The 23,181-nt window shown below is 44.4% G+C and overlaps 4 protein-coding genes across 4 annotated transcripts in view; 1 reads left to right on the plus strand and 3 right to left on the minus strand.

Moving 5' to 3' along the window:
• col12a1b (collagen, type XII, alpha 1b) overlaps positions 1-15,335 on the minus strand; it is a 144,018-nt gene extending 128,683 nt beyond the window's left edge. The window contains exons 1-8 of the mRNA XM_015039518.1: positions 14,546-15,335; positions 14,074-14,170; positions 9,045-9,161; positions 7,310-7,453; positions 5,508-5,570; positions 3,248-3,511; positions 1,836-2,000; positions 88-261 (exon numbers count right to left, since the gene is read on the minus strand). Of these exons, the coding sequence (XP_014895004.1) occupies positions 88-261; positions 1,836-2,000; positions 3,248-3,511; positions 5,508-5,570; positions 7,310-7,453; positions 9,045-9,161; positions 14,074-14,134 (988 nt within the window). The 5' untranslated portion in view covers positions 14,135-14,170; positions 14,546-15,335. The remainder of the gene's footprint in view (positions 1-87; positions 262-1,835; positions 2,001-3,247; positions 3,512-5,507; positions 5,571-7,309; positions 7,454-9,044; positions 9,162-14,073; positions 14,171-14,545) is intronic.
• Positions 15,336-15,759: 424 nt separating this feature from the next.
• cox7a2b (cytochrome c oxidase subunit 7A2b) lies at positions 15,760-17,783 on the minus strand. Its single transcript, XM_015039530.1, has 4 exons — positions 17,529-17,783; positions 17,158-17,247; positions 16,076-16,160; positions 15,760-16,001 (listed from the first exon to the last, which is right to left on the minus strand). Exons 1-4 carry the CDS (start codon positions 17,544-17,546, stop codon positions 15,943-15,945), a joined length of 252 nt encoding a protein of 83 aa, XP_014895016.1. The 5' UTR covers positions 17,547-17,783; the 3' UTR covers positions 15,760-15,942.
• A 575-nt stretch (positions 17,784-18,358) lies between these two features.
• Positions 18,359-22,616, minus strand: LOC106951820 (cell cycle control protein 50A-like). The gene is made up of 7 exons (XM_015039529.1): positions 22,223-22,616; positions 21,236-21,355; positions 21,058-21,165; positions 20,901-20,988; positions 20,680-20,826; positions 19,906-20,112; positions 18,359-19,795 (listed from the first exon to the last, which is right to left on the minus strand). The coding sequence occupies exons 1-7, from the start codon at positions 22,475-22,477 to the stop codon at positions 19,602-19,604; spliced, it is 1,119 nt and encodes a 372-aa protein (XP_014895015.1). The 5' UTR covers positions 22,478-22,616; the 3' UTR covers positions 18,359-19,601.
• LOC106951823 (negative elongation factor E-like) lies at positions 18,503-19,225 on the plus strand. Its single transcript, XM_015039531.1, has 2 exons — positions 18,503-18,715; positions 18,770-19,225. Exons 1-2 carry the CDS (start codon positions 18,522-18,524, stop codon positions 18,813-18,815), a joined length of 240 nt encoding a protein of 79 aa, XP_014895017.1. The 5' UTR covers positions 18,503-18,521; the 3' UTR covers positions 18,816-19,225.
• Positions 22,617-23,181: the final 565 nt, after the last annotated feature.

Below are 23,181 nucleotides of genomic sequence, written 5' to 3' on the forward strand. Positions count from 1 at the left end.
GGGTGGGGTAGAGCGGGGCGGGGTGGGGCAGAGTGGGGCGGGGCAGAGTGGGGCGGGGTAGAGCAGGGCAGGGCATGGCGGCCTCACCTTCTTCTCCGCTGACCAGCGAGCTGAGCTGATCCTCCACGCTGGAGCACATCTGGCTGATCAGATCCTTCTGCACGGACTGGATCTGCTCGAAGTTCGCCACACTGAACACGCGGCGGCTGTACGGCGTGGACGCCATGAGCCTCATTTCTTCTTCGTCAGCATGGTGGACACCTGGCGGGGACAGAAACTCCCTCAGCGCGCCATTCTCGTTCCCATCACAAACACGAAGCTTTTTTGGTTCCCGTCCGTCTGCCAAATCCGTCCTGAGCTCTAACACGACCCCGTTATAATTTACTGAAGGACATTTCATTCTGCTTTCACTCCAAGCCAGTAAAAAGTGGAAAATGAGCATGACTTTTCCACGTTCGCTGACTGAACAGATTTTGTTCCATTCTGGCAAGAAAGTCTGACAATAAGAGCCGTAAATATGAAGCTGGTTGGAGTTTAACAGTCCTATAATGCTCTGCAATTCTCTGACATTGTTATACGAGCTGCAGCCTGTCGGTTTATTTAAAGTTCAGCTGAATGAGTCACTGCAGAGAGGAAAACAGATTTACTGTAGCAGCCAAACACTTCTGAGTATCGATATGAAATCTCTGAAGTCTCTGTGCACATGTTCTCTGAGATCTGAGAGAAACATTCAGGAACAATAACACTCAGATCAGATCATGAAGAAGCCAGATTTAGTTTTCCATTCCGGGACATTTTCAGCTCTCTGGGCCCACAGAAGCTAACAGAAACCAACAGAAGATAACAGAAACCAACAGAAGCTAACAGAAGCTAATTGAAGCTAACAGAAGCTAACAGAAACCAACAGAAGCTAACAGAAGATAACAGAAACCAACAGAAGCTAACTGAAGACAATAGAAGCTAACAGAAGCTAACTGAAGCTAACAGAAACCAACAGAAGCTAACTGAAGCTAACTGAAGACAACAGAAGCTAACAGAAGCTAACTGAAGACAACAGAAGCTAACTGAAGCTAACTGAAGACAACAGAAGCTAACAGAAGCTAACTGAAGCTAACATTCTCATGTCGTGAAGTCATGCTAACATGCGGCCATTAGCAGAAGGTGCTGTGGGTGGAGCCTGTTGCTCAGGCAACATCCAAATCTGAGATATGTGCACAGACAGGCAGAAGATGATCGACACGCAACGATCTTGAATTTCATCCTCCTAATAATTATTAAAATGTTTAAACTGAATCCATAAATTTCCTCACGTCATTTTTTCACAGCAGAACGGAGAGAAAGTAAAAATGACTTAAACAGGAAACTATGGGGAGAGTTTAAAAAGTTACTCAGTCAAACTGCATATTTTGAGTTATTGACCCTGTCAGGTCAAAATGGCATATTTTCACCAGGTTATTTATTTCTTTATTAACTTAATGTTGGTATTGCCTGAAGCAGAGATAATTAGATATTAACTTTCTGCCTGTTTTGTTCTGCTGCTGTATTTTTAAACTAATCTGGACGGAAAGTTTTCCTGCAGCTCTAACTCATCCTGCCACATGAAACAAAGTCTGGATTTATGGCTGTTATCAGCTTCTGCTGCACAACCTGGAAATATGTTTGCTTTAATAACTCATGGAGCCTTTTTTCCACCGCTGCCGTCCAAAGGATGAGCTGCGTCAGTTCCCCCTGTTATCGCCGTGGCAACAGTCTGAGTTTGTGGAAAATTTGCGAGGAGCCAGAATGTAAACGCGTTTCACTCGCCGCTTCTCATGCCAGACGGTCCGGCGGCTCACCCAGGACGAACACGTCCACGCCCCGGCTCCTCAGCTGCCGGGCGGCGCCCTCCACCGGGTCGTCCGACTTCCCATCCGTGATGATCAGAAGCAGCTTGGGGAAGTCCTTCCTGGAGCCAGCCGCCTCGGTGAAGCCGCTGGCCAGCAGGTGGCTGAGCGCATCGCCTGAGCAGAAACCAGACGGACGTTTCAGCTGGAAACCCGGGAGCAAATAACCAGATTATCAAACCTCAATCTGGATTATGAAGACAAAACACAGTTTAGTGAATAGAAACAGAAACCTGCAGCAGAACATTAATGAAATATTTACTCCTGCAAGATTCTGATTCAAACTTCTCATCTTTTTATGTTTTTAATATTTCTGGGTTTATGCTACTCCAAAAATAAAGTTTTATTGATCTGAATTGATCTACATCCATCCATCCATTTTCTAACACCCGGTCCAGCGGGTCTGGAGGAGCTGCTAACGCTCGGGAGAGAGGCAGGTCACCTGGACAGGTCGCCAGAATTAATCTACACTTTAAAATTAATTTATTATAGAAAAGGAAACTTTTATTCCCATATAAACCCACATATTACTATTTTATTAAACGTCATAAACTACTAATAATTGCAATAAATAATAATCCTTCAAAGGAGTGGGTAGAAATATGAGCATATTAGAATCTGCAGCAACATCACATTTATGATCTCCTGTTTCTGATCAATATAGCAATCTACTGTCAGATTATTGATTAATGCAATCCATTGAATAATACAATATCACTAATATTAACAATACTAATTATGATAATATTGATGCTAATGATGTTATACTAACAACAATAACACAAATTAAAATAGCTTCTCATATTTAGTGCAGGTTTTGAATTTATCATCTGAATCTGTGTTTAAATGAGGAGATATCAGATGTCCGAGTGCAAGTGAATGCATCACGGTACGACCTGCAGCAGTCGGACTGCTGGCGACCCGGTTCTGTGTGGTCGAAGAGAACCGGGTCGCAGTCCAGAGAACTGAAAAATGATTACAGAAACCAAACATTGGTTTTCTCTACAGTCAGAGAAAATGTGAGGAGTGAGACCTCCTGTCTGGGTGGGAGGAACCAACCAGCTGAGCGCGTGTCACTGTCTCTATGGCAACGGGTTTCAAACCCAGAAAGTTTTTCTGTTTTTACCTGAAGGTTGAGGAGTCAGCAAATCCCTCCACATGTTGAGGATTTAAAAAGAAAACTGTTAAAAGAAGCTGAACGCTCCTGAATATAGAACTAAATAACATAGATCTGTAATTAAAGCGTAGATCGTCTGGGTGTGAGGAAGGTCCTTTAAACCCAGGTGAGTAAAGTTTGACTTTTCTTCAGTGTGGTGATTTAAAAGGAAGTAACACCAGCAGGGGGCGCCACCAGCGCCTCTCACCTGTCCTGGTGCTGCCTCCCTTGTACGGCAGCGAGCCGATGGCCTTCATCAGAGCGGGTCGGGTCAGGTGTTGGTTCAGGCTGAACTCGGTCCGCGGGTCGTCACTGTACTGGACCACGCCAACGCGGGTTCTGTCCTCACCGATCTGGAACGCTCCGGCCGCCGCCGCCATGAAGCTGCGGATGTGCTTAAAGTTCGGCCTGCCGACGCTCCAGGAGCCGTCGACCAGGAAGAGCAGGTCAGCGGCAGCAGAGGCCGGGCACCCTGGGAAAGAACCAGAACCAGAACCAGTTAGTCACATCTGGACCAGTTAAAGTCATACTAACTGGGTCCACAGAAATCGTTCAACTGATTGTTTTGTTTTTCAAGATGGCCGACACAGCTGTCATGGAAAATTTATTTTTGCCCTGGAATTGCTAATTATATTAAAGTGTTTGGTGTTGAACTGCAGCCTATTTTGAATCATAGAAATATTTTCTTGATCTTGTTTATGTTTCACTAAAATCTTAAGTAGTTATTGTCAGTTAGCCACTAGCCACTAACCAATCATTTTAGCTCTGCTAACACTAAACCACAGAACACATTTAAAAAGTTAGCTCTGCTATTGCTGAACCACTAAACGCATAATAAAATTAGCAGAAGCTACTAAACTACCAAAGATTTTAAAAGATTACTGGAAGCTAAAGGCAAACCACTATGCACATAAAAAAGAGCTATGCTATCGCTAAGTACAACAAAATGACTGAAGCTAATGCTAATCGTTGTTTCTTCTTCTCCTTCCTGGTGTGAAACTTGCCAACAAAGTCCTGTTTCTGATTCTGCTGCATTTATTCAACTTTAGAGTTGAATAAACACGATGACCAAAGTCAAAAACACCGGATGTAGCATAAAGTTAATCCAAGTCATAAAATGGGTAACATTTTATAAAAATAATTGGCTTAAAAGGTTCCAAAATGGCGGCCATCTTGAAATCCAAGTAGCTAATGGGAAATATGAAAAACATACAACCTGAGGTGACAATGCGATTGTTTTTAAAATTAGTTTCCTTGAAATATTTTTACAGTAATAAACTCCACTAAATGACTCGGCAGCAGTGAGTCACAAATAAAGTCTGAAAAGCAGAAGGAGTTTAATAAGGAGCTCCAGCAGGAAGCGTTGAGTTGCACATTTACTGGTTTTCTAAATCATGGTGTGTTTCAGTGTAATCATCAGGGCTTTCACAAGGCTTGGCTCACGCTGCACATTAGATCAGCCTGTTGTAGGCAGAGGCAATTAACCAGCTGCTCTGCCTTCTGGAAGTTTCCTTCTGACTTTCCTCTTGTGAAAAGTGGGAAAATTCAGCCCAAATTCGTCATCGTTTGCAGATCTGGGCCCACAGAGGCTGCAGCAGCAGCGTTCCTATAAACCAGCAGATCTGAAATGGTTTCCATTTCCACCAGGGCATCAGAGCTGGACTCCAAAAACAGCCTCAATCCTGACCTATGACCCCCGCAGTGAGTGCCTGCAGCTGATTCAGAAACTGGCACCACTGGTTGGCAGAAAACCGTCTCTGATGACCAAGAACATTTGAGTTTTATTGGGTCCCATCAGGACATTACTGTACAGTTGGGTCCAGTTTGTTGGGAACCGCCTTCTGCTACCATTAGCCTGAAGATAACATGAAACCGATTTACTTCTGCTGTGGTTCATCCTGCAGCGACAGAAACTGAATATTAAAGAGTTCAGTAACATCAGGTTTGCTCCGTGGTTAAATGAAAAAAGGCTCTGAGCTAATTAGGTCAGCTAGCTAAACCAGCTCAACAGCTTCATCTCCAGCTAAAAGCTAAACGCATATTAAAGTCCGTTAGCTGGTAGCTGCTAACAGAACCAAGATTTCAACTGGCATTGATACATTATTATTTTTATGTTCTTGTTGTTTTATTATTAATTAGCTGGTTAGATTAGTCAGCTAAACCAGTACAACAGCAGTTCTGGTGGTAAATTAGTTTGTTTGGTTAGCTAAACACTTCGCTCTTAATGAAACTGTTATGTTGTCTCTAACAGCTTTAAGTGTCTAAAACAAGTTTAATGATTAAAAAGGCAACGTCTGGTAGTTAGCTGACTTTGCTAACTGCTAACCCGCTGTTGAAATGGTTCAGATTGTAAACTAATCCAGGTTCTGATTAGAGCTAATGGCTAACTAGCGTCAGGTATGTTACATGAGTGCCTCTGCTGTAAAGCAGGAAGGTTTCCTGTTTAGAAGAAGCAGATCAGAACTTACTGACTGGATTGGAGGAATCGGGTTTCCTGGCTCCTCCTCTGGAGCTGCTGCTGCTCGACTCAACTGGAAGACAAACGGTTCAGCCATCACATAATCTGTTGCTTTAAAACCTGAAGCCAGAACTGAAACAACCTGCTGGACGTTTCATCCCCAGATCACTGAGTTTAGCTTTATCTGCCTTCAGCCGCCATGTTCCAGCAGCAAACTGGTACCAGCACCAGTCCTTAACTGGAACATGGAGGAGGAACTGGGACTTTTCCAGTGTCGTTAATTTTAACACTTTGCTTCCCTTCATTACAAACTCTGGATCCACTGGTTCTAAAAACCATTTACATTCATTTTATGTCTGCCTGGAATCAGATAGTTTAAATTCTTCTTCTCCTGGAGTTTTCCGGCCCGGATCAGGAATGTTCAACTATCTTACGTAACATTCACTAAATAAACATCGTTCACAGTTTGTTCTCGTTGGGCAAGAATAACTGAAATCAGTCAAACTGATTCCTCTGCAGTTTTTTAGCTTCTCACTGATTGAGTGTGTGAACATAAGTGAAGCAGTGGCAAACTAAAGGGAGGGTCAGTGGGGCCCAAAGCCCCCCCACTGGAAAAACAACAGTTTTATGAATTATATGTAATACCAGAGGTCGTGTTTACGGAGTATTTTCCATATTTGACAGGTTATTTATTTAAAATACGGGAAAATTTAAAGCCCGTCGGTCATTTTGACAGGTTATAATTAACACCCCTGACTGGTGCACACGGGGAAACATTACAGACTTTATGCTAAGATTTAATCGCAGAGGCAACTGAAATCAATTAATTAAAAATCCTTTCTGAAAATCATCTCTGAACTAAATGTGTGTTGAAGAGTGATGGACCAGACGCTTTGGAGCGTCTGGTTAGGAAGCGGATTACAAACCTTTGGTAGAAACGGAGCGTTAAACTCAAGTCTCCATTCCAGACCAGAGAAAACCAAAGGGAACCCAACGTTGAGCTAATCCATTACAGTCTAAACAGAGGAGCCGGCAGATTATCTTGAGGACATAAATGATGGCGAAGTTATTAGACCGTAACATGCGCAGTGCGCTGCGGCTGCACAACCAAAGCGGACGCGGCCCCGCCGCTGCGAAGGGTTAAACTGAACTCATCCTGCGGTTTTAACAAATGGAGCTGAAGACGTTACTGTCCAGGAGAGGGCATACGTAACATCTGTCCGTTTCAGGGAGGCGAAACCACACAAAAAAAGAAATCCTCATAAAAGCGCCGCACGGGGTAGAAAAAGGTCCAGCTGACCGATGAACCGGCACAGATTTCCCTTCAGATCTGACCAGGAGGAATTAGTGAAGCTGTGAGTTCAGACCTCCGCAGGTGAAGTGATGTAATTTAAGTGGAGCAATTTAATTTAATTTATTATAAGTTATTGGGGCCTCAGTCGGTGGTTTTTGTCACTACGCAGAAAAACTTAGTTGTGTTCATCTGCTGGATTCACGGTTCAACTGGGCGACCTCTGTATAACATCATAAATACATTTATTTACCTTCACCTTAAAGTTTTTACTGGCCTGATCAGAGGAAATGAACTTTCTCCTAAAACCGTTTAGTAATAAAATCTGAGCTCCAGCTTTGGCAGCGACACTTTATCTGAAATAAATGACAAAGTTTCTGTTTAAATCAGAAATCCAGGCGGCGCTGACTCATCAGCCGTCTTCCTGTTATGTCTCCCAGTTACTGCTGCTGGTGTGTTGGAGCGACCAGCTGCTGAAGTGCTTGGTTGGACGGCGTTCAGCTTTCCGTTTGGTGACTCACGTGTGAGCTGGCCAGAGATGGGCAGACTCTGCTGGGATCCGGCGAACGCCACGATGGTGACCACATAGTCCACATCAGGACTCAGCTCTGAGATGGAGGTCTTAGTCGCAGAGGCAGGCAGAGAAAACTGTCTCGCCGCTTCGCCTGCAACAAAGTAGAGAGTCAGAAGGAAGCCATTAGGAAACTATGACATGACTTCATCTCTCCAAGAGTCAAATCTGACTCCAAGTGCTGACCTGCAGCGCTGGAAGAGCCGAGGAAACAACAGTTTAATGAAAACTTTCCACATTAAAGCTCAGCACATGCTTTAACTCCTTAATACTCTCAAATCTGGCATGAAATGGTTGGTAACTGCTGCAGAAAACATCTCCTGGTTCCAGGTAGAGAGGAGACGAAGCCTGGATTAGGAGCTGAACGCTGGATGACAAACGGATGGAAGACATTTAGAGGAATGTTGTTTTTCATCTCCGTCAGTCACGGTGGGTTCATGTTTTCCCTGAAACGTTTCCACGCAGCGCAGAGCGAAAAAAACTCGCAAACTTTTCCAGAGCAGAGGAAAAGAAAAACCTGATGTGAAAAACTATCACACCCTCAGCTGAGCGGTTTGAAGAACCCTCAGACTCTCCACAGTCAGCCAGACGATCAGATGGCTTGGGGGCAGAGTCCACAGCATAATGCTGCCACCACCGTGCTTCACAGCAGACCAGCTGCTAGCCAGCCAACAGGACGTGTCTGTTTTCATCGGACCGGAGGATTCCGACGGCTAAAATGAAATCAGGCTGACATGATGGCAAAATGCCACCAATGTTCCCAGGGATTTTTTTTAAGACAAAAAATAAACACTAGCCACTGAAAAATTCAAAATGGCTGCCATTTTTAAAGATGGTTGTCAATACAAATGTGCCAATATAATTCCCAGATTAATATTTTTGGTGTGAAATGATAAATTATCAGACTCACTAAACTTGTATTTACTGATAATTTTTGTATTATTCAAGATGGCCGCCATCTTGAAAAATCTTGTCAGAAAATACATTTTTGCCGTAAAATATTAATGTGTTTGGTGTCGACTCATAAACTACATATTTTAAATCATCATTTTAAAACCCATCTATTTTACTTGGCTTTCAGCTCCAACAGGATCTAGTTTTAAATTGTTTATTGGGTTTTAAACTGAAAGAGTTTTATTTATTTTATTTTTTTGTTATGTTGTGTTTTAATGTATAGCACTTTGTATCAGCTGTGGTTGTTTTAAAGTGCTTTATAAATAAAGTTGATATGGTATGGCATCATTTATTTTTTGACCTTGTTTCTTTTTTGTTTTGTGAATATTTTTCAAAATGGCCGCCCTGATTGTAATGGAGATTTTATGTGTTTGCACTAAAATCAGCAGCAGTTACTGACAGCGATGGGCACAGCTAGCCAAAATGTTAGCTTCACTAACCACTAATTCACTAAGCAAGAATTTTAGCCATGCTAATGCTAGACACATAAAAACACAATGGAAACCAGCAATAAACACATATAAAAAATTAGCAGAAGCTAATGCTAACCTGCTAAACACACATAAAAAAATACTTTCTAGCTAGCAGTGTCCGCTACTGAGTTTTGTTTTGATTGCCGTTTTCTTTGGGCGGATGATGAGTTTTATAGCAGAAAGTCTCAGAGATGTGATGGTCACATGATCTGCTCAGGTATGTAGTGATGTCATCATTACGTCATCAGGAGCTCCTACCTGAGTCAGAGGTCACGTGTATCCTGTAGCCCTGTATCCTGCTGAGCGGCCGACTCCAGATCATCTGAACCGTGTTCTCATTTAAAATCTTAAACCTTAAATTGCTTGGCGCGTCCACTGTGGAGACAAAACGTCAGCGGTTAGCGGTTAGCGGTTAGCGCTGCGGCTCAGAGGCACGCGGATAATCTGAAGGGCGGCCAACAGTCAACGCTTCCTGGAGGAAGTCAGAGCAGCTCACTGTTGGAGGAAACAGACAAACAGAGAGACGACAAGAAGAAGAACCAAACCCAGAGATGGTTCTGTTCTGGGAACACTGGGAACACTGGGAGAGTTCAGGATCTGACCAGGAGGAAACAGTGACTGAAAACCTGAATGTGAACAAAGTTTATCTCAGTTCTTCAACCGATAAAGTAAAATAAATGAATTTAGACTTTAAAACGTCTCATTAATGAAACTGCAAGGAATTATTTGTTGATTTTTTTTCCTGATTTGTTTTGTTTATTATATATATTTAATGGATTATTAGAAAAAACAACAGCTTATGGTTCTAAGGCTCCAACTGAAATCAAAATCAGGTGTTTTTACCCAAACTGGGAAAGAAAAACCAGTGCAACTGAAATAAGTTGTACTGGTGGTGCTGATGGGAACCTAGTGAGCGATGCTAAAGCAAAATGATGCAGGAGGGACCAGAAATACGTCTCCATGTCTGGTTCTGCTGTGAAACTGGACTGGACAGGAACCGTCAGACCCAGCAGCAGGAATAAACCCAGTTCACACGAGTTCAGCTCGAAAAGTGCAGAAATAATTTGGGTTATTTACTTGATCAAGAGAAAAAACGGAGGCTTATTTTTTAAAGTCACATTATCTCCAAGTTATTCATTCATGTATACATGTCACAGATTGCTAACCAGCAAGCTAACTACATGTTTAACATGCTAACTACATATTTAACATGCTTACTACATGTTTAACATGCTAACTACATGTTTACATGCTAACTACATTTCTAACAAGCTAACTACATGTTTACATGCTAACTACATGTTTAACAAGCTAACTACATGTCTACATGCTAACTACATGTTTACATGCTAACTACATGTTTAACAAGCTAACTACATGTTTAACATGCTAACTACATGTTTAACCAGCTAACTACATGTTTACATGCTAACTACATATTTACATGCTAACTACATGTTTAACAAGCTAACTACATGTTTAACATGCTAACTACATGTTTAACATGCTAACGACATGTTTAACATTCTACTACATGTTTTTCCCTCTGCTCCCTCCCTGCCCTTGTCTGCCCTGCTTGCTCTGTTTTTCTCTTTTTCTATATTTTTGGAGCCTTTCTTTGCACATCGTCCAAATCTACAAATGATGGATCTGGTCACCAGATCTCTCAATGCAATTTATCAAATTTTCGACGAGAAGTCTGGGTGTAGGAGAGCCTCTTTTCCTGCGGGGACACACCCGGCAGGATTCACCCTGGATTTATTCATGATAACAGGATTTCTGCTGTTTGGAGCTTGTGGATTCCTGAATTATTGACAAATTTGTGATGGACTTGGCCGAACTAGCAACACTCTGACTGTTGGTGTGGACAGACACGCAAGTTGGATGTGAGTTTTGCTGAGACTCGCAGCCCAGCTGAGGACTCTAAAACTCACTAACGGAATGGAATCGATCTTGGAGAAGTTGCTAGTTTCAGCTCAGTGGAACGGCCAAACTAATTTGGATAATTGGGAACTGAGATGTATCTCAGAGACTTTAGGGAAGATTGAAATCTATAATCTTCCAGACCTAAGACATTCTGTTTCTGAATTGGCTTTCCCTGTGTGGCCTTGGAAGGGCTGCATATTTCTTATTTCCTTGAAGATATGTAACCATAATGCTCTTCCCTCCTCACCCCCTCCTGTATCCATGCAGCTGTGGAGCTGAGCAGTTCCAAAGACATTCCTAGATAACATCACCTCTATCGGACTCTGCCAGGGGCTCAGTAACGTTCCTTCATGGCCCTGTGACGTCACCGACTTCACTCAAGTCTTTGTTTTGCCCTTTGTTTTGTCTGAATGTTGCCATTTGCCCTAATGTGTCCTTTCCTCTTTTTTGTTAGAAACGGTGGAGTACTCCCTATTTAACCCAGAAAAGGATTAAGGTCAGTCATTCTTTAGCTTATTTTATCAGAAACTGTAGAGTTTCACTATTTAGAAATGGAATTAGATACTTAGCAACCCTGAACAGGAGCACTCAGTTTACAGATTTTAGAACATTAGATTAGTTTTCTTTCCTCTTTTTTCTTTCCTTTGGTTTGTTGTTTTGTTTGTATTTCCTTTTAATTCATGTAAAGCACTTTGAATTGCCTTGTTGCTGAAAATGTGCTATATAAATAAAATTACCTTACCTTAACATGCTAACTACATATTTACATGCTAACTACATGTTTAACAAGCTAACTACATGTTTACATGCTAACTACATGTTTAACAAGCTAACTACATGTCTACATGCTAACTACATGTTTACATGCTAACTACATATTTACATGCTAACTACATGTTTAACATGCTAACTACATGTTTACACTAACTACATGTTTACATGCTAACTACTTGTTTACCTGCTAACTAATTTAGCTTCACGCTACATGTTTAGCTTGAGACGGTGACATTTCGACATGAGTGAACAAAACGGTGATAATATGACTTGAACTGAATTTTCTTCCCTTTCCAGATTCAGTGCCTCAGGCTGTTGAACGTTTTCCTTCCTGTGGAACCCACCATGCGGCGGCGCCAGTGGACGCTCCCTGACCTCAGTCCAGCTCCTGGGGTCGGATTGACCAGATGAACCAATCAGGGCTGATCATGCAATGGGTCGGTGACCTGGGACTCTTCTGTCGCCTCCATTGCAAACCTAAAAGACGCAGCGGTTCCTCTGACCCACTGCGTCTTTTCTCCTTCTGCTCCACAGGTTCTTAAACTGCTTCACCACAAACACCAGAACCGCTCAGATTCTCCTGCCACCAACCAGACACTTTATCAGGGCCACCCGATTGGACCCAATTGACCAGAATCTGAGGGTCCACCACACCCCAAAGGTTCTCCGCTGGATGAAGACCTGCCGACTGGAGAGACGTCTGAAGGTCCAGAAACCGGGTCCGATTCTGGTCTGATCCAGTTCTGGTCCGGGTCTGCTACGTTGGATCTGATCCCAGGTTCTACATGTTCACAGTGTTCTGCTGGGTTGGAACCAGTGGTTCTTCACTAACAAGACCTCATCCTCCAATCGGCTGCTCTGGATGTTTTCTGTCTCAGATCCTCGATGGTTCTGGTCCGGTTCTGGTCGCCATCTTCACCGGCAGACCCTCTACAGGTCTACAGGTGTACCTAATAAAGTGGCCGGTGATTCGGTGAGTGAGTTCGCTGGTTCTGTTGTGAATTCAGCAAAAACTAGTTTAAGAACCAAAGTTCTCAGCAGAGGAACCGGAGGAGCAGCAGGACGACCATGCAGGGGTACACGGAAAGTTGCTTTGGACAACTTGGAGCAACAAAAAGAAAGTCTCCGTGTACAGAGGACGAGTGGACAGAGGGACGAGTGGACAGAGGACGAGTGGACAGAGGGACGAGTGGACAGAGGCCTAATGGACCTCAATATTTCACCATGATCCTCTTCAGGTTGGGGTGAGCGGAGCTGCCGGCGCCTAGCTAGCTTCTTGTCATCTGGATTAAAGCTTCATGCAAACAGACGAATCCAGAGGAACTGACCTTCTCTAAGCAGGAGAAACGGTTCTGAGTCTATGAACCGACGAAACGTTCACGGGACCTGGATAAAGAAGAATCTGATCTGGATGAACCCGAGCAGCTGGTTCTGGTTCTGATTCTGGTTCTAGCTAGAGAGCAGAGAAGAGCCTAAACCACCAACCAGTCAGAGGGTTTGTGAAGAGCATCACCGTGAAATATCATCGTGAAGCCGAGACCCGGAGGCCGAGCCGCGGCTTGACCGGAAGACCACAGAACATCAGAGCTGGAGGGCCACCAACCTGGGGAGTCCGTCCCTGGGGCGGCGGTGGGGGGCCGGTGGGGCGGCAGGGGCCCCAGGCGGCGGCGGGGGGCGCGTGGGGCAGCGGGGGGCCCGCGGGGCGGCGGGGGGTGCTGGGCGCGGGGGGCGGCAGGGGGCCCGTGGGGCCTTCCGCTTCTTGACGGTTCCAGAAACTAACGGGGAATCCGTCTCCACACACACACACACACACACACACACACACACACACACACACACACACACACACACACACACGCACGCCGAGCCTCACACACAACCCGGACCGTCTCCTGTTCTAGAGTGTTTGACCTCTTCGTGACCCCGGGGAAGCGGCGCGGGGCCCCTAAATGACGGGGAGGAGGCCCCTTGCAGGAGAGGCTCTGACCTTTGAGCAGATCCAGATTTTCTGCTCTGGAAAATAAGCTGGAAGTCATATTGAGTCTTTTCCGTTCAGTGAGGAGGAGAGACGCTGGGAGGAACCTTGGCCACCTGAATCCAAGGGGCCCTTCGCTCCTGGTTCACTGAACTGGAACATTTCGTCTAAAATGTTTCTAGTTAGATTTTAGGCTAGAGCGCCTCCTGCTGTGACAGGAATGAACTCCATCTGCCACAAAGAGACGCAGAAACAGAAAAAACAAATTCTGTCCTTTATAATGTAATTAAGTGTGTGATATTCTCTCGTGATTTATGGTTTTGAACATATATTTAAGAGTCACGAACGGCACTGCGCTGAAGCTGAAGTCATGATTTAGAGGCAACATCTGGTCTGAAAGCTGCCATCATAAATCTGAGAGACATTTTTCAAATTCCTGCAAAAAGAAGCAAAACTGAGGCAGCGGAGAGAAAATAATCCAACAAATCAAATCACAAACACGCGTTTTGTTTCTCAGAGTTTATTCAGGATTTACTGCTGGAGAGGAGAGGAGAAGAGAGGAGGAAGAGGAGGAAGAGGAGGAGGAGGATGATGATGATGATGAAGCTTTACCTTGGTCCTGGGCCCGGGAGGAGGCCAGCAGCAGCAGCAGCAGCAGCAGGGCGCTCTTCATCTTCGGCTCCTCTTCCTCAGCTCAGCATGCGACGAGCTGCGAGGAGAAGAAGATGAAGGTCAGAGAGGAAACCTGACAAAGAACCGATTAACCGAAAAGAAAAAGAAAAACACTTTTAAACATTAAATCACAAATCTAACATTCATCATGTGAGGAAGCAGCTGGAGAAACTCTGCGCTCCTTCTCCCGGTCCGGTCCGGTTCTGATGCGCAACTATCAGACAGAAACGCAGTTTAACTCCTGCCTAGCGGGAGAAATTCACTGCGAAGAGGGGAAATGTTTCCACTGGTGAGGAAAAAGGTGGAGAAGTTTTGGCACCAGTGCGCAATTACGCACCGCGGTGCCAAAACCTGCTCCGCGCGCTAAGCAGATAGAAAATGTTTCTCTAAACGAAGCAGAAACCGGACTGACCTGCGCGGGAAGCTGCTGGTTCTGCTCTGAAAACGGGAAGAAAGCAGGAAGACTCGGGCTGGTCCGGTCCGGTTCGGGATCTCCGTGGGTTCTATGGCTTCCCAGCAGCGTCGGGGAGCCTCTTCCAAGTGGGGAGGGTTTCCACGCGGCCCGCTACTTAACAGGGGGGCTGCTCCCAGCACTCCCAGCGCTCCCAGCGCTTACGACACACAGCTGGGCCAGAAAGTGGTGCGTAACCTCTGAGAGGGCTGGCACGCGCACGGAAACTTTTCCATATTTCTGCATTCCTTTCCAATGATGGAGGACCGCGCGGCTGCAGATGGAGACGGCGGCGCAGCATGTCGGGAAGGGAAGGAGCAGAAAACTGTCTGGAAAACTGTCTGGAAAACTGGGAGAGTTTTCCCGTTTTTACGCGTCTTTCTGGATCATCTGCAGGTTTCAGCGTCAAACATCCAGAACTCATTTCAGTCAGAATAATAAATGTCTGCAGATGTTCGTCTATTAATGAGTTGAAACCTGGTTCTATTGAAGCTGGATCGGAACCAGAACATGCTGGCAAGTATTAAACATGACGTCATCACTGCTGTCTGGCCGCATTTTGACGTTTTAATCGGAGCTAACAACTTGAGGCAGGAGGAATGTGTGCGGCCTGCGGCGCCCCCTGGCGGGGTTCGGCCGCTACAGCAGCACGAATGTTTTCCACCAGGTGGCGCTGCAGCAGCGAGGGCCGTGAATAGCTGGATATTTATGGACCACTTTGCTTCTACTCAATATTTTGTCTTTTTTTTTTTTAATACTATTTTTTCCCCTGAATTTATTTGCTGAAATTTTAATAAAAAATCAAATTAAATATGTATTAAATATTCTAAACAAAATATTAAAAAATGTTTTACGCAACAAAATTCACACAAAAACTAAAGTGCTTAAAAAGGAAAACAACGAATGATGTCATTATTTAAATATTTTGACTCCACCCGTCATCTGGCTGGTCAACCTGCGGACCAATCAGCTTGTTTCTAACCGCATAAGCCCCGCCCCTTTTTAATAGACTCATGATTTGCTGCAGCAGAAAAATATAAATACAGAAATTAATTCAGCTTTTAGTTGATAACTGAATTTTAAGTTTAGACATTATTGAAGTGTTAAAGTTACTGCAGATAAATGTCAGGTGTGTGGACCGCTCTGGTTCTGGAACAAACGGGTCGGATCCGCGGTTCTGGGTCATCAGAGGTATTTTGTGTTTATTGATCCTCAAGTGAACAGAAATATCAAGTTACCGCTCCAAGAACATGAAACAAGAACACAGAGAGAGCAGGAAACGGGTCGGTTCTGATTCTGGAATATCATCTCTATACAAATGGGCCCGGCTGGAACCAGAACAACGATCCAGACCGGAGTCAGTCCTTCTTCTGAGGGAATGACGCCTTGACCAGTTCGTACAGCGTGAAGCCGACTCCTGCAGGGAGAAACGGAGCGTCAGAACAGAACCAGACTGGACCTCTGGACCGGATCGATCAGAACTTTTCTCACCCAGGACGGTCAGCACCATGGTGGCCCGGTACAGCAGGGCGTCGCTGCTGCCGCCCTTCAAATGGATCGGCATCCCGTTATCCTCCTGCAACAGAACCATCAGAGAAACCGGGTCAGAACCTGCTGTCGGGTCAGCAAACGGGTTAGACATGGACCAATGGGACCAGAGATCAGTCAAAGGTCAAAAGGTCATTTAATAAAAACAGTCCAGATATTTCTCCTGTGGTGGATATTTGAGTTTTATACCAAAAATCTTTTTAATTATTAAATTATGAGGAAAATGTGATTTTAATGAAAAGCTTCGATAGTTAATATCTGATATGATCCGTCTGGTTCTATTTGATGCTGACGAGTTAAAAGATAAAATATTTATCATTTCTAAAACTGATGCCAGAAAACTTCACAAGATGCTCAACAGTTATTTCCATTTATTATTATTTTTGTGGAGGAATTCTTTTAGAATGTAATAACTTTATTCTTGTATTATTCTGTAACAGAGTCGATCTGAGTCAAAGTGATTCGTTTATTTCAGGATCGACAAACTTCCATCATGGCGTCATCACAACAATCAGTCATCTGTTCTACATGCCTGACGCTCCTTTATGACGTCATCAAAGGGAGCCATTTGTACTTTTTAATCATACTTAACATGAAGACATATGCAACTTCTCGTTTATTCAGCAGAACCCCAAAGGTTCTGAAGTTTCTTCTCTGCTTTGAACCCACAAGTTCTGTCTTCATCTTCTTCTTCTCTAAAACTGTCAGTTTTATGTGTCGTTTCAGTTGTTTAAGTTCTTCAGTCGACATCTTAACTGATCTAAACTGGTTTTAGTTCTGAAAAAACCCAAAAGGTTTTGGGTTATTATCAATAACCTTCAGTTCTTCATTAAATTAAGAGGTTCTGTTCGGTTCTGGGGGATAAATGATCCAAAGAAGACAGAAAACCTGCAGAACCGCTGAGCAGATCAACAATTTGACCTTCATTCAGCTTCCTTGAGCCTGACCTCTGACCCAGCGTGACGTCACCGGTGTGTGAAGGTGGACCTGGACGTATGAAGGTGTGTGTTGGGGTGTTTGCTCACCTGGAACATCTTCTGCTTCTGGGGAACCTTGTTCTCCACCTGCCGGCGGGCAGAGCTGCAGATGCTGCGCCGCGCCATCTGCTGGACCGCCTGGGAAACGCACCCGGACACCGGTCAAACTCACTCACAGACACACACCCGCTACAACATTTTAATAAACTTCCTCTTGACCGTGTTCATGATCAGAATCAGAACCAGCTAGAGGCTGACAGGAGGTTCTGTTACAGCTAGAGCCGCTCCGGAAGCTCTCTGACCCCGGCAAGCTAAGTGAAGCTAAAACTAGCCGTTGAGTTGAGCCGCTTTAATCTAACTGGTCAGAACTAAATGGGCGCCAACAGCCGGAAGGTGAATAACCAGTAAAATCTACTCACATTCATGGTTCTGAACATCTTCGTGGACCCGTCTGGTAGTGCGATTCTAACACAAGGACACCGGAACTCAACTGATGCTGCTGTTGCTTCTTCTTCGCTCAGTGACGTTCTCCGCTTTGAGCGCTCCGCTACCCCCTGCCGGAGACTCAGCCAAACTACATGTTCAGTTTAACCTCCAATCCCCAAAAAATGTAGTTTCTGCGCATTAAAGTTCAGATTGAAAGGCATTAAATACTCATGTGTGTTTTATTGTTTTCTGGACTTCCAGAACCTCAGCAGAACTACGCCAGAAAAGGAGTCCAGACCCATAAGTGAGAGCAGAAAGTGAACAGAAAATGGAGATTCTGTTCAATGGGTCTAAAGTTCAGGCTTTCATGTCCTGAAGCCAGAACCATCAGAATAAACACCAGTTGTTTCTCTCTGAGAGGAATGGCTTCACATGAGCTTTACTTTATGATTTAAGTTGGTTTATAATCTTTCTGATCATTTTCAAATTTCAGTTCTAGATGTTCAGGACTTTAATTCACACTGAATCCTGAAAGGAGGTTTCAGAAATGTTCCTGCCCAGATTTCCCTGCAGTCCAGCAGTTAAAGCTAAAGTTTTCCCTCCTGAAAATTTCTTTATTTCATTTTGAAATCCATTGAACTTTGGTCACATTGCAGGTTTCAACTGTCCAGACCAGTAAGAGGAACTGGTTTACTGGTTTACCGAGTCCTGACCAGGTTAGAGCCCAAAAGCTGCAAATCTGAGGAACTTTCTCCTCGTTTTCGTCACTCCCATTGTCCAGACGGGAAGTGAGGAGCAGTCAAAGGAACAACAATCATGTTTTAAAAATTAAGAATTTATTAATTTAAAGCAACAATATTAACAATAATATTAAAGACAGACGTCATCAGTGCAGAAATGAACAAAAGAGGCATTTAGTTCATGCAGCACAGAGACCAAGAACAACAGAGTCTGAGCACAAATAACCAGAACCAGAACCGGGACACATGCAGCACCGCAACGCTCAGACCCACCGCAGGAACCAGGACCAGGACCGGGACCAGAACCGGGACCGGGACCAGAACCGGGACCAGGACCGGGACCAGGACCAGAACCGGGACCGGGACCGGGACCAGGACCGGGACCGGGACCAGAACCAGGACCGGGACCAGAACCGGGACCAGAACCGGGACCAGGACCGGGACCAGAACTGGGACCAGAACCGGGACCAGGACCGGGACCAGAACCGGGACCGCTCCGACGGATCGCTGTTCTCTGATAAATCTACATCAATCATTTAGTTTTAGGTTCTTCTGGATCTTTTCCTGCTTTTTCTTCTACATTAACTTTAAAAACAATTAAAATTAAACAGATCAGAAGGAAAATGTAAAGAAATAATGAATGGACCTGGATAATTCCTGGATCTAAACGCTGGAAATATTTATGACCAAAATGTGCAGAAATTATCTTTAAATTATCATCCTGTGTTTCTGCAGACAGATTATTATTATTATTATTATTAATGCCTGCTTCAGTACTAACGCTAGCACTAACATTCACAGTTGGATGGGATTAGCTCCCCCTGCAGGATGGGAGGAATGAAACCCAGAAACGTTCAAATGCGTTTAGATCCTGAAACAGATCCAGGAGCTCAGAAAGTTGATCACTAATCAGGAAAACTTTCTCATGAAAATGATCTCCGAAACTCAGTGAAACAAGAAAGTGAGTTTCTCGTTAAAAGCAAAAATAAAAATGTCTCCAAACTGAATGAGGGAGAAATTCCTGGATCAGAACCCAGAGGTTCTGCTGAGCTCTGAGGACGTTGATGAACCACAGACCAGCAGTTCATCAGGTCATCTGAGTCGGACCGGAACCGACCGGACTTCCTGACCGGGTCGGTTCTGGGAGCCGGACCTGGTTCCTGCAGTGGGGGCGGTAAGTCTGCGACCCGGTGGGTCGCTCCAGAACTTATCGGGTTCTTTCCCTGTCCGGTTCCGCCTCGCTCTGCCGTGTTGTTAGAATCTAAAAAAGCTGATTTTAACCTCAACGCTGCAGCAGAACCGCTCCGACCCGGCCCGGCCCGGCTCTCAGTGGGAGATCTCGGCAGCGTTGTTGCGGTTTCCATATTTGTGGTGGATGATGAGGAGCAGGACGCCCAGCAGGAAGCAGACGGAGCCCACGCTGACGTAGGCGATGCCCAGGAACGGGTTCTTCCCGCCCATCCAGGAGATGGTGCTCAGGATCATCCGCTTCCGGCCCTCGAAGCTCCGCACCGGATAATCTGGGATCCGCTCGTTAAGGAGGAAGACTCTGGATCCCAGCTGGGCTTCTACTGGGAACATGGATTTCTGTAGGAGAGCTCAAAGTGACCTCTGACCTCTGACAGGATACTGTACACCACCTCCAGGGAGTAGTTGCCGCGCGGCAGCGTGGGATGCACGTTGCTCCGCCTCTGGATGATCCGGTACAGCTTCCGGAACGTGGGCAGGGCGGCGGTCCGCATCCACACGATGAAATCCTCGTTGATGAATCCGTTGTTGTCCGGGTCGGAGTCCAGCTGGAACACGGGCCGGCGCCAGTTCACCGGCCGCGTCGTCCCTGAACCGGAGGAAGGTCAGAGTTTAACAGCGACTGGAGCGGGCCGGTCACTGGGTCAGCACCGGTTCACACACATGGTTCCGAGACCAAAACCAACCTGATGTCTAATCTATTCTTATATTCGACACTTTATTTCTTTACATTTCAAACAGTAATAAAGAAATCGACCCAGAAGTTTTTCTGATAAATGATGATATGTTGTTTTGAAGCCATTTTCCACCAACATAATGATGAAAACGTAAGAAGAAAAACTTTATATTCTAATGAACATTTAACTCTGGAACTGGAAAACATTTAAATATCCAAAATAAATCAACAAAACTGGTAGAAAGAGAAAAACAATTTCTGTCAAAGGAAATTATTGATCTCATTTTAATTTATCGTTTGATTAACTGACTCATTGCAGCCGGTCCAGTTGCATCACCAGGTTCTGCCAACTTTGATTCCTCAGGAATCAGTAGAGATGAAAATAAGAACGTTTTTCTGTCTCGGTTTGAACCGGAGGGAAACCGGACCGGATTCCGGTTTGGACCAGGCGGTTCGGCTCGTTACAGGAACTGACGATACCTTGGAAAACGACGGTGAGGTTCGTGTTTTCTGCTCCAGGATTCCTGAACTTCACGTGTTTGTCCGTCCACCAGGCGATTCCTGTGGCCGTCAGCGGGATCTGGACCTTTGTGCCGTTTGGGTCGATGTAAATCAGCTCCAGTGAGTCTAAAAAATAAAAATACTGAATGAATTGAGCAGAAGATGTGGAGCGGTTCTGCAGGGAAAGCCCGAGTCGTCACCGTTAAACATGCTGTTGGCGATGGCTCCGCACGGCGCGATGGGCTTGTTGTTGTGCTTGGCGTACGGCTCGCACTCCTTACTGGGTTTCTGTTGGGAAGCAGAGAAATAAACGTAACGACTGGATGAAGCAGAACGTCCTGAGCAGCGCAGCCTCACCCTGAGGGACTCCTCGTTTCCGTTCAGCTGGCTGTCGTCTCGGGACTTGACGTAGCGCCGGTGGTTCTGGTAGAAGTTGGAGAGTCCGTAATACATGAAGACGTTGCTCTGCGGGTGGAAGAGAGACGGTTAGGCCCCGGCTGCAGCGGGCTGTGACCCGGAAAGCAGCAGCTCTTACTTCGTACGGCTGGTCCAGGTGGAAGGGGACGGAGCAGGTGCACGGCTTGGTGCTGTTCCAGCTGAAGTTCTGGGAGCAGGTAAAACACGGACTGGACATTTCTACTCCTGTGTAATCGACCTGAACAGAAACCATCGTTACATGCTCAGCATCGTGGATCTGAGACTTTTGAACCCAACAGCTGCACTAGATACCAGATACACATCGTCACTAAAATGAAGGATTTTTGGATGGAGTTTGGTTGAACCTTTGAAAACTTGGCTTTACTGTTAATTATGTTTTTCATTTAAAATTTTGCCAAATCACCCAGAGGACCTCAGCTTTCTAAAGAAATATTTATGCAGAGAATGTTTTACAAAGACAGAACAAATGGAGCTTTATTCAAGGATTCAGTTTTTATTTAATTTATTTGTCAAATCCTTCATAGAAACAGTAAATAGAGAGCTGCTTCAACCCATAAAATTAAGAACAGGACCGTATTTTAAATTGATGTTCATACCACTGCACCAAAGGAAGAAATGTCACTAAAACAGCAGATTTCTGAACGGAGTTTGGTTGACAGATTTTTTAAAACTTGGACTTAGGGCTTTGATGCTGTTTGAAATTTTTAATTACACGGAATCAAGCAGAACATTTTATTTGTAATAAATCTTTATGAAATTGTAATAAAGGGTGTGTTTTATTTTAAAAAAAAGGAATAAAATGCCACTAAAATGTCATATTTTCGAAGTCTGGTTGAAAAATTTTTAAGGCTCGGCTAATTTCTTTGGTGTTATGTTTTTATTTTCTTTTTCTTTTAGCGGAATCATCCGGAGGGGCTAAGTCTTAGAAACAAATGTTCACTTTCCAACAGAGAGAGCAGTTTAAACACCCCAGGAGGAAATGTCTCTAAAACACCAGATTTCTGAACGGAGTTTGGTTGTGCTGTAACAGCGTGTCACTGGGTTGCTTAACGGTTTCTGTTGATTCTCTAACAAACATGGCTACCTCGAACTCCTTGATGTTGTTGGACGTCACGTACAGGCCGATGCCGATGGGGATGAACATGAGGCCGATGATGAAGAAGGCTGGCAGGACGGTCCCTGCGGTCAGGATGGGCTGCCAGGCCGGGAGTCTCTGCTGCTTGAAAGCGGTGTTTTCAGGCTTCTTGCTCCGCAGAGAGCCGCCCCCGGCCCCGGCCGCGGCTCCGGATCCCGACACGGTGATGTGTCCGTCCTCGTCTTTGTAGCTGGAGGCCATCATTTCCAGCGAGAGGTTTGTAAAACAACTGTTGACCGTTAAACTGACGGATTTAAAGCATTGTTATAAAATCACAGCAGCCACCAACGTCTTCCTCCGACTTCTCTAGGACCAGTGCTGCCCCCTGCCGTCTAGATAAGGACAGTGTTTGTTTTCTGTCTCAAAAGCGCCACCTTCTGGCTCGTTTTGGTAATACAGTTAATAAATCTAGAATTAAAAACTTAAAATAACAAAATACCAAAGCGGAAAAAATTTATTAAAATTGACTTTAAATAATAGATGTAATTAAATTCTGACTTAAATCTCAGAATTCCTTTTTCAATAACCCCTATATCTCCTCCATAAATTAAAGTAAAAATACAAATAGAATATAAAACTCAGAAGAATGATTTAAAGTCAATTAAAACTATATAAATAATGTAGCTGCAGTTATGGGACACAAAGCAGTAAAACTAATAAATGAAGATAAAATTAAAAATGAAAAATTTTAATTCATTGAAACATCAAAAATAATTATACTGAATTAAACAGTGATGATCTGTTTGCACTTGACTAAAGAAATATTTGCTGAAATAAAATGTAACAAACCAACAAAAGAAATACAAAATATACAGCAATAATCTTTGTGATGAATTAACATACATATGCGTGTTTTTGGACATTTTTATGGATTATTTGAGTCAGATGAAATAGCAAAATTTATTTAG

Source organism: Poecilia latipinna, unplaced genomic scaffold (genome assembly GCF_001443285.1).
Source record: "Poecilia latipinna isolate Pla-1442-1.1 unplaced genomic scaffold, P_latipinna-1.0 Scaffold475, whole genome shotgun sequence".
Taxonomy (NCBI): Eukaryota; Metazoa; Chordata; class Actinopteri; order Cyprinodontiformes; family Poeciliidae; genus Poecilia; species Poecilia latipinna.